General features: G+C 39.3%; 1 protein-coding gene across 6 annotated transcripts in view; it reads left to right on the forward strand.

Annotated features, from left to right (window-relative positions):
- The window catches only part of EXPH5 (exophilin 5), a 79,232-nt gene that overhangs the window by 54,798 nt on the left and 8,413 nt on the right, over nt 1-16,021 (forward strand). For 5 of the 6 annotated variants that reach the window (XM_037047695.1, XM_037047698.1, XM_037047699.1 and 2 more), the window contains 2 exons: nt 5,800-5,848; nt 13,549-13,684. In XM_037047695.1, the coding sequence (XP_036903590.1) occupies nt 5,800-5,848; nt 13,549-13,684 (185 nt within the window). The remainder of the gene's footprint in view (nt 1-5,799; nt 5,849-13,548; nt 13,685-16,021) is intronic. The other variant, XM_037047697.1, reaches the window with a different exon arrangement.

Genomic DNA, 16,021 nt, shown 5'->3' on the forward strand with positions numbered 1-16,021 from the left:
TCAAAAGTGGAGTATTTTCTTTGTAGCTAAAATGTCTTTTAAGGAGAAAATGAATAATCTTAATGTGTGGTGTAGCTGGGATTCATGAGGTAATCTGTGTTTTAGGTGATTTTCTCTAAGGCGGGGATTTATATCACTGAACAATCTAACATTAGTAAACTGGGAAAGGTTAAAAAACCTGTTAACTCTGCTGACAAGTTATTTCCAAGCTCATATTGCAAGTTACTGCAAAAGTGGATCAAAGGAGATAAAAGATCTATAATCGTCATTCTGGGTCGCATGTGTCTTAGTTATGGGCCAAACTGAAAAAAAATTGAAACTCTTGCCAAAAGGGTTTAGCAACCATCCTTCTTATATACTAAACGACTTGTAGCTCTCTTTCAACCAGACGAACTGAGGCATTTAGCACAGCATGAAGAAATTAAACAAATTTTATCCATTTAAGTGTACATGTGTACTTAGCAGTTTACAGAAATTGTTGCCTTTAAATACGCTTTATTTTCAAAACATAATTGAGAATATATGTTTATTAGTTATGCTGATGCAAAATCATGAAGACATTGCTTTTTGCTCTTAAGAGGTTTCAGAAGATAAAATGTAAAAATAGGTCTCTTATTTTTGAATATCAATTTTACCTAAAAATTTGGTTATAAATCCTGAATGTGTATGGTTAAGGAAGTGTTATACCGTGGTGGGAATATATTCCCACCAATGAATTCCAAGGTGCTCTTTACTCTTGAGTAGAACCGAACTTTCTTTGGCAGTTCTGATCTTTCAAAATACAAAATCACCCTTAAAATACAGACTCTGGTTCAGGAGTTCCTCCTTGCCCGTGAGTGCGCAAGAGGAGCTGACACAGGCCCCAGGGGAAGTACAGTCGTTCTCTGCCAGGTTTCCACTCGCTGAAGTCATCAAGGTTTGACTTTGTCACACTTGTTGCTCTGGAGAAGAAGTCAGCAAAGCAGTTTATAGGATTTTTTGTACATCACAGAGAGAGATCCAACCTCTCTAGGCAAAGCACAGTCAGCCTTCCATTCAGCCCTAAAAGACTGAGTATCAGAGAATTTTCTTTTCCTCTTTTAAGCTAAGCTATAGCTTAACTAAGAAATGGCACTGGATAATGGATAACTATCTCCAGGAAAAAAATGAACTTCATTGTTTCACCATATATACTTGTTCGTTTTAGAAAGGCCCAGGTAATAAAAAATATATGGCATGTTGAAGCTTTGATCTCTTATTATCAGTGTATAAAAAGTCATGGGAATATAGTGACCTCATGAATTAAGAAGGCCAAAAGTTCTGCCATTTCTGCTTCAAATATGACTGGTTTCTCCTTCCAAATTTATTCATTTCCCATACTATCTATTATTATTATTTTAAGCCTATTTATAAATGGTCATACTATACCCTATGTGACCCCCAACCTCAGGAAAAAAGAAAAATAGTTTCCATTCATGTTTTAATTTATCTATTGCCAGCCAATAAATCTGAGAAAAGTATACATGTTTTACATGCACCTTTCCCCCAACATTTCCTTGTAAGTCGTATTTCCTCAGGTCTTGCTATCACCCGGTGCCTGTGACATAGAGTACTCATGCCCCACCACAAAATTTCAGTAACTCCACTGCCCCACAAATTCCTTCCACATAGTTCAGCAAGTAACTGACAGTTTACGTCATGAGCTTACAAATGCCGTCTTCCTGGTTGCCACGTACCATCTACACTTGTTCTTTTCGTATTGCAGACCCAGGTCATTACAGTGGGGCCACTGCCCCATAGTAGGGGATGTGCATGCTACTCTGTTTCATGCCCCAACGTAGTCCAGAATAAAGTCACCCCTTCAAGGGGGCCACACCCTCCTGTCCACACACATTCTCAAAGCTGTGCAGCCATAGGCCACCAGTTCATCATGACAATTTTAGGGATGTGGACCTTTGCCCCCATCTCTTTCATCTGTTACAATCCCAAGGACTAGGCAAAGTGCAAATACAAGGGAACTAATTCATAGGCTCCAGAGCAACATGTACAGTTAAATCTAAGATCGCTTCTTTCCTTTGGGGACCATCACAGTGCTTAGCACATAGTAAGTTCTCTCTCCATAGGTGTGATTACAGAGTGTTAACTGCAGGAGTGAGTGTGTACATGCTGACTACCCTGTTCCCTCAGGGTAATTTTTTTCCCCTTGAGATGCAAAGAGCTTTGGTGGATCCACTAGCTGCTCTTCAGACGCCCCCAAATTTCCCTCATTTGTAGGGGGTACACAGCTTAGGCAGTCCAACTGCAGCCTCAGTTTACATAAACAAAAAGTTCAAAGACTGTTTGGGAAAATTAAAAAGACAGATGATTATTTTCCTAGGTTCTGGTTGGTGGTTATTTTTTCTCTCGTGCACTACAGATGCCCTGCTCCACTCTCTTCCCCTTTCCTGGTTGAGCGCCTTTGCTTGTGTTGGAACAGGAAAAAAACTGAGACACCTAGACTGCAGAAGGCGGAGTAAGCCTTCTTTGGAAATCCTCTACACCAGGTGTGGTGTCCACAGATAAACAGCAGGGTTGTGGTGACAGGAGGAAGAAGCAGGACAAGGGGAGTGGCCAAAGGATCCCCCATTGATCTGGTTGGTCATTATGATAATCTCATTAGCAATTTGAAAATAATGACAGATAAACAGGCCCCAACCTTCAGATTCTGCTTCAGTGGGTCTGAAGTAGGGCTCAGGGACATTTATTTATTTTTAATTCTCTGGAATATTAGGAAGTTCATTCAGGTTTGGAAACCACTGCAGCATGGCTTCCTATTCCTTCCACGCTAAAGGCTGTCAGAGTAGTCCAGGTGAAAGTTTCTCTTTCATGTATTTATCAAGCTTTATCAAAGCCTTACTTTGGATCAGGCGCTACATTTAGTGTTAGAGATAAAAGTGTGAAAACAAAGCTCACCTCTGCCCAAGGACTTCATAATCTAGCAGGTAACACAAGGTTATTGCACAGAGTTGAGCAGGTGGTACTCTGAAGATCTCTAGGAAGTTCCGGTCATACGACAGTTCTTGTGGATTTGTATATTTATTATAGCAGTTTTCTGGCAAGTGAGAGTAAGGATCTTGAGGAAGAGATGTCCTTTAAAATTCACACAGGGGCCCTGGCTGGTGTGGCTCAGTGGATCCAGTGCCAGCCTATGAACCGAAAGGTTGCCAGTTTGATTCCCAGTCAGGGTACATGTCTGGGTTGTGGGCCAGGTCCCCAGTTAGGGGCGTGTGAGAGGCAACTGACTGATGTATCTTTCACACATCGCTATCTCTCTCCCTCTGTTTCTCCCTCCCTTCCCCTCTCTCTAAAATAAATAAATAAAATCCTTTAAAAAATCAATAAAATGCACACAGGGGTATCATCTTGCCTTGCTGCAACCTGGGTGACAGGCAGATGCACTGATGAGTGCAGTAGAATATGGTGAGTGCTGTGGTGGATGCATGGCACTTCTGCCGTGAGAACATGTAGGAGAAGCACTTAACTCAGACTGGAGGATCCAGGAGGCTCCAGGGAGAAGAGAGCCAATTATTTGAAAGACACATAGGACTGAGCTGAGTAATTGAGAATTGGGATGTTGCACCAGGCAGAAAGAATGACACAGGAAAGATACAGAGACTGGAAAAAGCAAACATCTAGGTCACTGAGGTTCAGCGACCCAGTATAAGGTGAGACTGATAAGAGATGGGATGGGAGAGGCTGGCAGAGTCCAGAGTGCAGGAACCTTTCCCACGCAGTGCTGTTGAGCTTGAAGGGGTTTGATCCTGTAGACAGGAGGGAGCCATGAATCACTTTTTAAAAAATAATACCGTATCTTTTCTTATTATGTATAATACAGGTTTATTTTATGTATATATGCATATGTATCAGATAAAAATCACAACTCACTGGACAAACACTAATATTTTTGTTTATTTCATGCATGCATGCATGTGCACATGTATGTATTTTTTCCATTTTTTCCATTGATGGTTTTTAAACAGAGAAGTGATATAATGAGATTTTCATTTTAGAAAGATTACTTTAGTTCTGTGGTTCTCAACCTGGGGCAAATTGCCCCAAAAAGACATTTGGCAATGTCTGAAGACATTACTGGTTTTCACTGAAGAAAAATGCTATTGGCATCTAGTGGGGAAGGTTCAGAGCTGTTGCTGGACATCCTACAACATGGGACAGCCCATCACACCAAAGAGATGCCAGTAGTGTGCAGGCTGTGAAACTGCTCTAGCTGTAGCTGAAAGGACAAATTCAAGGGGCAGAAATCAAGTCAGAAAAACCAGGTAAGAGACTGTGGAGATGACAGTGGCTTAAACTAAGTGGCAACGAGGAGGGCAAAAGTGGACAGATTTGTGCACAGTTTAGAAAGGAGAATGGTGAGAGCCTGGCAATTGGATGGGGCAAATGTGGAATAGAAAAGAGCGAAGGGGAACTCCTCACTCTGACTTAGGAAACTAGATGGATGATGGTGGAGAATATAGGAAGAGCAGATGAGATGAGAATAAAAATGAACACATTTGCTCATTTCTTCAACAAATACTGTTTGAGGAATTCCATGTGCAGCACTATGGAACAAAACAACAGGCCTTGGCTTTACAGGCCTTAATCATGTGAGGGCCACAAAAAGGAAATAGGGAAACATAGACTCACGCTAAGAAGGGGAAGTTCTGTGTGCTCTGGGGGCCCATTGGAGGGGGTGTGTCTGTATCTTAGACTAAGAATCTAAGTCTAGGTGTCTGGAGTCTGGGCAGGTCTCCCAGGGAAAATGACATTTATAGTGATTCTTCAAGGACGACATAGTTATCCAGGCAAACAATTGGTACACAACTGTTTCAGGCAAAGGAACAATGCGTGCATAGGTTCCAGAGTGTGGCAGATTTTCTATGGCCGAAGGGATAACGTGAATACTGGAAAGTATTCAGGGACTAGATGATATAGGGTCTTCTACATGCAGAGAAGAATTTGAACTGTCACCTGAGTGCAAATGGGAATCATTAAATGTTAAGCAGGGAACTGGCATGATTCCATTTATAGTGATCACTCTGGCAAAAGTGTAGACCATTGATTTTCAACCGGTGTGCCACAAGAATTCTTAAAACATGCAGTATCTGACTATTTAGTAAGGGACACTGACTTCCTTTCCTTTAAATTGTCAAATAAAAAAATGACAACAGCCAACACAATAATAGCTGTCCAGTGAGAATGAATCTAAATGCCTATTTTCTGCCAGATCAGCAGAAAAAAATATATTTTTGGTGTGCTGCAGAATTTTAGTAATTAGTTTACATGTGCCATGAGATGAAAAAGGTTGGAAATCGCTGATACCTGGCTTGGGTAGTGTCTTGTAACGTCTCCGTACCTCTGGCTGTTGGTCTGTAAGATGGGAGTAGACATAGCATCCAGTTCATGAGAATGATGCGTTTACATGAGTTAACATGAGCACAGGGTGTAAGAACACTGCCTGCGCTCACAGTGAGCGCTCAGCAGATGTAACCATTTTGCTGTAATCTTTCATGCTGTGTTCAGACACAAACCCACTATTATGTCATTTCTTTTTTGGCGACCTGAGTGACAAAGATGTAAAAACATCATTAGCAATCATAGGAAAGTTTTCCAAAATTTTTATCAACAATACACTAACCATGAAAGGTTTTCCTATAGAGCATTAGAAATACGCGTGTATCTTCTGAAGATATCAAGGTACTGATATCTTTCCTCCTGGTTGATTTTTCTCCTGGTAAGAGTTTAGCACTCTTCAAAGTAATTTTTTTCAAATTCTCTCCACAGATGCAACAGGCATGCAGGACCTGCTGTGTCTGTGAGGGGAACTGCTGTGGTAAGTGACTGGAAACTAAAGCTTACTGTAAGGAATTCATAATTAATGTAATCCGTGGTTGGCTACCTAGGTAAACAGGTTTCTCTTTGGCTCAGCTCTAAATTTACTTAAGAAACTTAGATTCCTCCTAGATAGTTCAAAGTTTTCCATTCATGGTTGGTTTCCAGTTGGCTCTGGTACTAAACTGCTCAATCAGCAAGCAGGCTGTGCCAGGAAGGGGTGAGGCCACTGTGTGTCCAGTCATACCATCAGTGGCATCTCTGATACTTTTCTACATGTCACTCTGCACAGCATTAACATGCTGGACAAAGGAAAAAGCAGAAAGCATCACCGCCACTTTTCCAAGCCCATGTGGGTCTGGGCTGGATCTTTTCTGGGTAGGATCATCATTTGTATTCAAAGTGGAAGCAACTGATAAGTGAGATGCATTTGGCCAGAACAGGTTCACATGAGGGTACTGACCCAACAGGACTCTCCACCAAGGACTTAGACTTAAATATATTCTCTGTGTTCGCATGCTTCTAAGAGTGAGAAGCTGTAAGTTTTCTATTTTTTTCATCATCTTAACTTTTGATCTACACATGCCTATGCCTTTCTGTGTGACTCATGTGGTTTGGAGATGAAAGGATGAGAACTGTGGGAGAGACCAAAGAGTGAGGAGGGGAGAGGTATCCTTCAGTCATTGTAGTCTTAGTCCTCATACCTACCTTTCTCTGTCTCTGTCTGACTCTCTCTCTTGGTTTTGTTTCTTTCCTTTTTTGCAAAAAGCATGAGTTAGAATTCTGGTGAAGAATGCATTTAAGAGAAGTCCTTTAAAAACAGAGACCCCTTTCCCCTTCAAAGTAATAATGCTGCTTCTTTCCTCCTCTCCGATGACACTGAGCCCCACAGGCACCAGCGACAACTGCCACTTGACACAGATAATTTCATTTAATCCTCAGAGGAAATCTGTGAAGAACAATTATTGTCCTCATTTTAAAGATGAAGGAACTGAGGTTAGAGAACTTAAAGATCATGCTCAAGGAGGTTACTGGTCAATGGGAGAGTCAGGCTTAGAAAAGCTGGGTCTCTGTATCTCCAGAAGTTAATGAGTAATGCCTGCAGTGAGTCAGCCCTAAAGCCCCGTTTGCATATGAGCCCCAGGGGCTTACTAGCTGCAGCCTCTCCTTTAACTGAGCCGTGGACTGAAATGCACGCACAGACCTTTGCTCTCCAAGAGGACAGAGACCTGCTCCAGATGCCTCTGCACTCTCCTTTTCCTTGGAGAAGTACTCAGTGAGTACTCAGAAGCACTCACTGGCCTCTACCATTGTGAGAGCCATGGCATCTGAAGCTAGTGCAGATGTAAAAAAAAAATAAAAATGCTTGGAAGTTATAAAAGAGTAGAGCTAATTTGGAATTTGGGGGATTCAAAAATCTAATCTGAATATTAATAAATTCCTTTCTTTGGCACTCTTGATTGCTGCTCAGAGCCTGTCAATCTAAAAGGTATGAGCTGGGATGCAACTAGAGCTAGTGATTGTTGATTCCAGTTGATAACTTTTATGAAAAGTAGGAGGGAGAAAATAATGAAACTACTGTCTAAAACAAAGGTTTTCTATGATGCATAAATTTCCATTATTTATCAATGGAAGTCCTATCCCCTTAAGCCTGCAGAAAGCTGGAAGTTGATACTATAGGGATTTTTGCTAAGATTTAAGGAAATGAACTTCCTAAACTTGGTTGGCAGCCTGGCAGGAATGGCACATTTTATAGAAGATTGTACTGTATCATCAGATAACTTTCCACTCAAAAGAGAGAAAGCTGCCATTTAAATATTTGCTTTGGTTTAAAAGAAGCAAAAGGTTTGAGAAAATGCAGAGAGAAACTTAGAGACATGTAGCTAAGAGTTTCTCTCAACCTCAGCACTATATTGCCTTTTTGGGGTTGAATGATTCTCTGTTGTAAGGCTGCCCTGGGTATTGTAGGATGTTTAGTGGCATCCCTGGCCTTTACCTACTAGATGTCAGTAGTTCTTCACTCAATTGTGACAATTAAAAATATCTCCAGAAATTGCCAAATGTTCCTTAAGGAACCAGTTGAAGCCAGTTGAGAACCATGTCCTTCCTGGTGAGGAATCCAAGGGCAAAGTGTTCACCATGAGTGAGAATAGAAACAAAACATATGGCCTTGGTCCCTTGAACACTCCTTATCTCTGAACAAATTTTGGTGGGCCCTGTTAGGTGATGTGGCAGCTCTGGAGCCCTACAAACACACTCCAATGTATTTAGCACACTGGATCAGTCTGGGCTCCTTGAGGCCAGGACTGCCCACCTGTGTATCCCCAATGCCTGGCACAACCTGAGCACTCAGAAATTGAAAGAAGAACTGAATGAGTGATTTGAATCCATAAAGTGCATTGGCGAGTTTGACCTTTGCAGGAAAGCAGACACAGGACAAATTCAAGAACACCTAGAAAAAAATTTTTGACTTTACCAGGGCATTTGATAATACCAGTGAGCTTAGGCTTCTGCTCCAACAGCTGCTCTGCAGGTTTGGCTGCCCCAGGAAGTTCTCAGAGAGCCTAAGGTTACTCAGTGGCAGGGCTATTTGTCAGAATTGCAAACATATCAGTAGAATGAATTGTGGTTGGTTAAAAGGCCTCGTTTTGCTCAGCCTGCTGTATGTACCATGTTTGAGAATGTAACTGAGATCCTGAAAGCCAGCATTTTGAGACGCTGGCCTCTTCCCCCGTTGGACCAGGGTCCTCCAGGACACCCTCTGGAGCTATAGAAGAAGAGCAGTGACTGACAAGGATTTACTACCGCTGGACACCACTCGAAAGTGTTTTAGAATTATTGATTCACTTAATCTTTGAGGTGGGCGGTTTTGTTGAGGCTGTTATTATAATTGTTTTTTATTTCACTAAAAAAGAAACTAAGGTGCAGAAAGGTTAAGTAACTTGCCCTAAGTTATATAGCTATCAAGGGGCAGAACCAAGATCTGGACCTCAGTAGAATTCATGTGTTTGACCATTACACTTTCCCACCTCAGGCATGCTGTTCTGAGCCCTAAAATTGTAAGTATTCAGTGTCTCAATTTCTGTGATAATCTCTACTAGAAATTTTATATATGTCATTTTCTACCTTGGTAGCAATCCATGCCTCTGTGCATGGAGGGCAGGAAAGTTTACAGCAAGGTTCCTGTCTTCAGAGAGTTTACCATTCAGTTGAAGATGTGTATGTTAGTGAAACAACAGTTCAAAGCAACATAGTGGAAAGAACAGGGTTAGAAATCAGATCACATGATGTGAGTAGTCATTGCTCCCATTTATTATTGATATCACTTACCCAAGACTCAGTTTTTTTACCTGCAAAATGGGAACAATGGTCCTCACCCAATTCACAAATTTATCCTAAGGATCAAAGAGATAGGATATTTTGAAAGTGTATTAAAAACTGAATAAAAGAGTAGTATTATCAAATATAAGGTAGTTGATACCAAATGAGTGTACAAAAATATGTTAGAGCAAAGGACCTGGACTGACAATTCTTTAAGGAGGACTTATAGAGAGTCCATAGACACATGAAAAAATGCTCAACATCACTACTCATTAGAGAGATATAAATTAAAATCACAGTGAGATACCACATCACACCTGCCAGAATGGCCATCGTTAATAAATCAACAAACTACAAGTACTGGCAAGGTTGTGGAGAAAAGGGAACCCTAGTGCACTGTTGGTGGGAATGCAGACTGGTGCCGCCCCTGTGGAAAACAGTATGGAATTTTCTCAAAAAACTAAAGATGAAACTGCCTTTCAATCCAGTGATCCCACTGCTGGGATCCTGAATCACCAATTCAAAAGAACCTATGTACCCCAATGTTCATAGCAGCATTATTTATAATAGTCAAGGGCTGGATTATAATATTCATATAATCTAAATGAATATTCTCAGACCAAGGCTGGAAACTGCCTAAGTTCCCATTAGTAAATCAGTGGCTTAAAAAACAGTTACATTTACACAATAGAATACTACCCAACAGAAAGAAAGAAGGAGCTGCAACCCTCCACAACAGCATAGATGGAACTGTACAGCATTATGCTAAGTAAAATAAGCCAGGCAATGAAAGGCAAATACCATATGATGTCACCTATTAGTGGAACCTAGTCAATGAAACAAACAAATGAGAAAAATAGAACCAGAGACCTGGAAATAAAAAACAAACTGACAGTTACCAGAGGAGAGGGAGATTATGAGAGAAAGGAGGGGAAGAGTCAAGCAAAGGAACATGAATAGAGGACTCATGGGCATGGACAATGTTGAAGGGATTGCTTATGAGAGTGGGGGAGGAGCAGGGGAGAGCAATGAAGAAAAAGGCGGGACAACTGTAACCTAACAATTAAATAAATAAATAAATAAATAAAATGTGTTAGAGAAGTGTAGAAGTGGAAAATAGTGCTGTAGTCTTAGAATTCAATTCAGTAAATATTAGTCAGTCTGCTACATGTTGATGCTATACTAGGTGCTCAGGACACAGAGGAGAACACTGTGCTTTCTTACTTAATTTAGAAGTTGGGCCAATTCCAGGGTCCTGACACATTTTTTTCAAATCCCTGTTTTTCTAAGATGATGGTGAAGACTGAAATGTGTGATGAGGAGAAAGAGGAGAAGTCTAGTGGTAAAGTAAAAGTGCAGAGAATGTAAACAGCTTTGATATGACAGGTATCACACCAGAAGTGCATATCAGTGTACTATGGTAATTCATGCTTCCTGGAGAATTGGAGAAGGGCTCACAGAGACCGTGATGTGTGAACTAGACTCTGAAGAGTCAGTGGCTACTTCCTGAGAGAAGAGGAGAAGGAGCCTGGAGGTCTAGAAGAAGTACACAGCATTTTAGAAAACCGCGTGTAATGAGCTCAGAGCACAGGGCACTTGAAGAGGCTTGGAGAGGAAAGGCTTAAACCAAAAGCTGGAAAATGATTTTAATATGATTTTGCTGCACAGGGTGTAGGCCAGGAATGGGAAATACGCTTCATTTCTTATGGCAACCTGCTGGCATGGAACGTTATTTTGAGGGGGATTCTGAGTCTAAAACGAAGCCTGGACTGAGGATCCATGTGCTGCTTGCTCCGAGGACTTTACCTCCACTCTAGGTATCAGGAAATTTCAGGTGCTTTCCGGCAGCTCTAAGACCCATGTGTGACCTCAGAAGATGTCTACTACTGGGAAATAGTACGCTGATGAACTAACAACAAAAAGGAGGGAGAGGGGATTTCACATGGGCCCTGTAACCCGACAACTGGAAACAATCCCCTCCCTCCACCGTGGAAGCAAATGACCTGACCTCTTGACACCTCACTGTTCTCAAGTGCAGTCTTCTCAAAGTGAAAATAATAATAATCCCAGCCTCACGGTGTTGTTAAAATAATGAAATACAGTAATCCCTATGAAGCCCTAAGCACATTGCCTGTAATAATTAATGTATAGTTGCTGTTGCTGCTACTGCTACTCGTAATATCTCACATAGTGCTTCAATAAAAGGGATCTGTAGGGCTGTGACACTGTTCAGTCTTCTCTATGTCTGATACAGACCACTGACTAGCAGTTACTTTTTAAAATTTTATCCCTGGGGAAAAATATTCTTATAGAGTTCACATTGAGTATAGATAAATTCTCCATATTTTCTCTTAGTCATATAATGTAGATCTCCATGTGTTGGAGGCATTCTTTTTTTTTTTTCATTTTGAATAAATTTTATTGATGTGCAGTGCTTCTAAGATCACGTACTTTCTTTTTCGGAGGCATTCTTAACACGTTGGGTGAGTAGGGTTGGTCTTGAAGTGGAGGGTCTGGCAGACATATCACCACAGGTTATACTCGGGGTCTCTGGATGGTAGGTGTCCTTCCCGACTTGAAGAGGTACATCTCTTCACCTGAGCCCTCAGGTCCTGTTTTTTTTTTTCATTTCACTATGTATTTTTACAATAAAATATTGTGATGTAGGAGGCCAAAAGAATGTTCTCTGGTCTGTATAGAGGAAATTTGAAGTTTGTTTGGGTGTTAAAATGGTGGAGAGAAAATGATGCTTGCTGCTCTCTTAGATGTATCTAGCTGTACCAACTACCAGCACTGCAGATCTGGGAAGAATGGATTTCTAAGATGCATGACTGATTGTTATTAGCACAAATAAAGACTTAGACAGTAGGAAGGGCACAAAAGAGAATAATACCTTGATGCATTTTAGAAAGAAAGGAATCTAGCTATAAGTAATCTGATTTCTCAAATGATTAATTTCTGGTTTTATTTCCTACAATTGGTATGTCCCTGGAGTTATGTTTTGCTTCTAGCTTTTGTTGACTTCTGAATTTTATAGTAATGTGTTAAGTTATATCCAATGACCAATAAATTATCATTGGATTGTTTCTTTCTTATTAAGAAATCTCTTTTGTGTGCGTTCAATTACAGCTTGTCCATTGAACTGAAAGCCCCAAGTCAATGAAATTTGGGCAGGGCTTCTATCAGAAATAACTGACCTAGATCTTGAGAAAGAAAACATGTAGAGGTGAAAATACTAGATTGTGAGGAATGTAGAGACTAAGGGAACCTGAACTTTAGAACTGGGTGGAGTTGTGCTGTAGAAGGAGAAGAGTTGGAGTTTTGGAAAGATTAGAAATTTGGTTTTAGGTGTTCGAAGTGAGATGAAATGTAATGGTGAACATCAGATGGAAAGAGAACACTTGGGAAAGAAAGGATTTCAAGTTATGGGTGGCTGAGTGGACTGAAAATCAAAGACACCAGAACAGGAAGTGGTTGCTAGCCTGGTTCAGGGATGGGTGCAGGATTAGCTAAAGTGGAGTCAGGAGTGACAAAGCCAGTTTGACAGAGGAAATGCAAATGGAGTTTTGGCAAAAGAAAGTGAAGGTGTGGGAGTGGATGATTCCCCCAAGGTTATGAGGACAAATTAAAGCTTGAAAGTAGGGCAGTAATGGATTGATGAAATAATAGAAAATATTATTTCATGTGGTAAAAATAGAAATAAAAATAGAAATCAAAATAAACATGTGCTAGTTAAAGAAAATAATCATAACTCTACATCATTCTCTTAGCTCCTGTAAAACGAGCAGTGATTTTTGAAAAAATTTTATAAGGTCATGCTTTTCAGCACCTTTGTTTCAGAACCACTAATCAGCCCCTTTTATCTGTCTGGTAGTTTCTATCATTCTCTGTGATCTCTTTCAATAGAAATACTTTTTTCCCCTCAATCCACCGAGTTCACAAATCTTAAGGTCCACTACAAGCTTCAGCTAACCAGCTCTTGATAGAATAGGAACAGAGCTAAGAAATCTAAAATTCTAGTGATTAGGACCAAGGAGACAACACTGCCAACTCAAGAGAGATCAATTTCTTTCCTATTTTCCAGGAATCTCCCTAGGATTTGTGTAGTGCTGTTTAAGTTTGGAGAAATGTTTGGCAGGGAAAGACTCAATATGTTTCCTGAAGACTCATAGTAAAAAGAAGTAATGTAGGTATGAAGAAGTTTGTGATTACTTGAAAGTGACAGAAACAAAACAATTTAAGTTAGGAACAAATGTTTGGAAAATTGATTGCAGTCTTTAGACCAGTACTTTCAAGCTTGGAGCATTTTTGTGGGAATATGTGAGTATTGTAGCTACAGAAGGTCTGGTAATAATATTGCATTTTCTATTTTAAAATTAGCAGGCGAAAATATACAATTCACCTCTGGAAAATCAACCAGTGGAGAGTGCATTTGTGCCCAAGCCAGCAGGCATGAGGGACGGAAGCGGCGCACCTCCATGGGATGCTTCCATGCTGGAGAGCGAGTTTTTCCGAGGTAAGTCTGTGCGTTAAATTGCCTTTGCAACTCCTGCTACTAAAGCAAGTAACAGTTACCGTTTGTATGGAAATGTTCAAAACATAGCAAACTCTGTTCTTTATTTTTGAAGTCCTCTTGTTTGTCTTATTTCAAGAGGATGCTGTTAGATGCTATTAACACAAATATGAAATAATCTTATATTTAAATATAATCTAAATGAATTTAAATAGAATCTAAATTCTCAGACCAAGGCTGGTAAATCTATGGAGTGGTGATAATGGTTAATATTTAATCTTGGGTGAAAAGAAACTACACCTTTAGAGAATATAGCTATAAAGTCTACCACTCTTAATAAACTTTTATTGTTACTGACTGCCTAAATGCACGTGATGAAATCTAATTGTTGCTAAATAATTAACCTTGTACAATAGATAACAATAAAGGGTAGATTCCAAATGTGTGACATGCAGTGGGTGTTATTATTATATTACTTTCCTGTATGCTCTGTTATAACCATGTATTGGGTTTTTTGGGGGTTTTTTGTCAGCAAAAGATTTTATTTCAGGAAAGAAAAACTAAACAGCTTGAAAGGGAGAACAAAAATCAAAGAGATTTTATTATAATTAGTTTTAAAGGCAGATATTACTACTTATTACAGTTTTTTTTTGTTTTTATCTTTGCTCCGCCTTATAGTTGACATTGCTTGATTATTTTATTTGTGGATATGTGGGATAAATTATTTCAGAAACGAGATAGTTTTTTTTCATTAAAGCATTGACAGGATGATTTCCTGAAGAATTCCTTGGTTACAGATCCTTAATGATCAAGATTAGTTCTTCTGCCAGCTCTTCACACTTAGCAGCACCAATTTGCAAATAATACAGGGAAAGGATAATCCAGAACAGATTCAAAACTCCTTCAGCAGCTGCCCTGACATAACTGACATGTCACATGTGCAACCCACTTACATTCATTTAGAAGCTGATATGCCTTACTTTCCCTTTCATTGAAGAGTTAAAATAAAAATTTTTGATGACAAATAATTTTAAATAGCCTAAAAAATTACACCATTTTATGTAACTCAGTATGACAGATTTCTATAAACTAAAAACTTCTTCAGCAATTTAAATAATCCCATAATTTATTTCTCATGTCAGATTTGATTTTGTTTAATGAAAATTTATTTAATAAATATATATTCTACTTATTTTTATTGTGACATGAATGTGGTAAAATTATATCTACTACAATGTGGGCTTTAGGGAATCTTAAAACCTTAAAAGATTATGGTTCTATTTAAATTCCAACAGGCTTTTATTGAGGAAAAGATGTCAAATATGATTAAATAAACACAATTCAAAGAAATACCGCCCTGGCTGGTGTAGCTCAGTGGATTGAGTGCGGGCCTGCAAACCGAAGGATCGCGGTTCGATTACCAGTCAGGGCACATGCCTGGGTTGCAGGCCAGTTCTCAGCAGGGGATGCACAAGAAGCAACCATACATTGGTATTTCTCTCCCTCTCTCCTTCCCTTCCCCTCTAAAGATAAATAAATAAAATCTTAAAAACATATATTCCTTAAAAAAAAGAAATACCAAGCAACTTAAAATGTCCTATGACTTGCCTGAGCCCACAGACAGCCACTCACTGAATTTCTTTGTGCCTCAGTGTCCTCATTTTTTAATCAAGACTGGTAATAATGCCAGTCTTACAAGGTTATGTGCGGATTTAATGCATTAACAAATTAAGTGCTTAGAATTGTGCCTGACACATAGAAAGTGCTTTATTAAAGGAGTGCTAATGGGTCTTTTTCCAGAAAACAATCTACCCTTAGCATACCATTTAAAATATTATGTAGAAGTCTAAATTTTATGTATTGCTCAAGTCCATCGAAATAAGTGTGTTTATAAATTAGGTGCTAAACTGTTGATAGTAATGCTGTTTTCTCAGTGGCAGAACTGAGAAATCACATGTTGTGTATGGACTCTCATTTCTATCATAATCCTTTGACATATTTGGAGATAGTTTAACTACCTAGTGACACAAAAGATGTACTAAGAGAAACCACAATTAAAATCTGTTGTTTGTAAAAAACAAAACAATGTAGTTTTTTTGGCCTTTATGTCCTTTAAGGCATTATGGAAGGTTAACTTCAAAAAAGTATGATTTGAAAAGTATGAAAAAGAAACTTCATTACAGCTTTGTAAAAGTTATACTATCTTAAATATATAATCAAAACTAATGTCACCACATCTGTGATGATATGATAAATATAATATTTATAAATGATTATGTTTCTTGAAAAGGATCCTCACCAACTGAAATTATTATTAGACTATAAAATGTTTTACATAAA

This window comes from Sturnira hondurensis, unplaced genomic scaffold, assembly GCF_014824575.4.
Source record: "Sturnira hondurensis isolate 20B ecotype Veracruz unplaced genomic scaffold, ASM1482457v3 Scaffold0006213, whole genome shotgun sequence".
NCBI lineage: Eukaryota > Metazoa > Chordata > Mammalia > Chiroptera > Phyllostomidae > Sturnira > Sturnira hondurensis.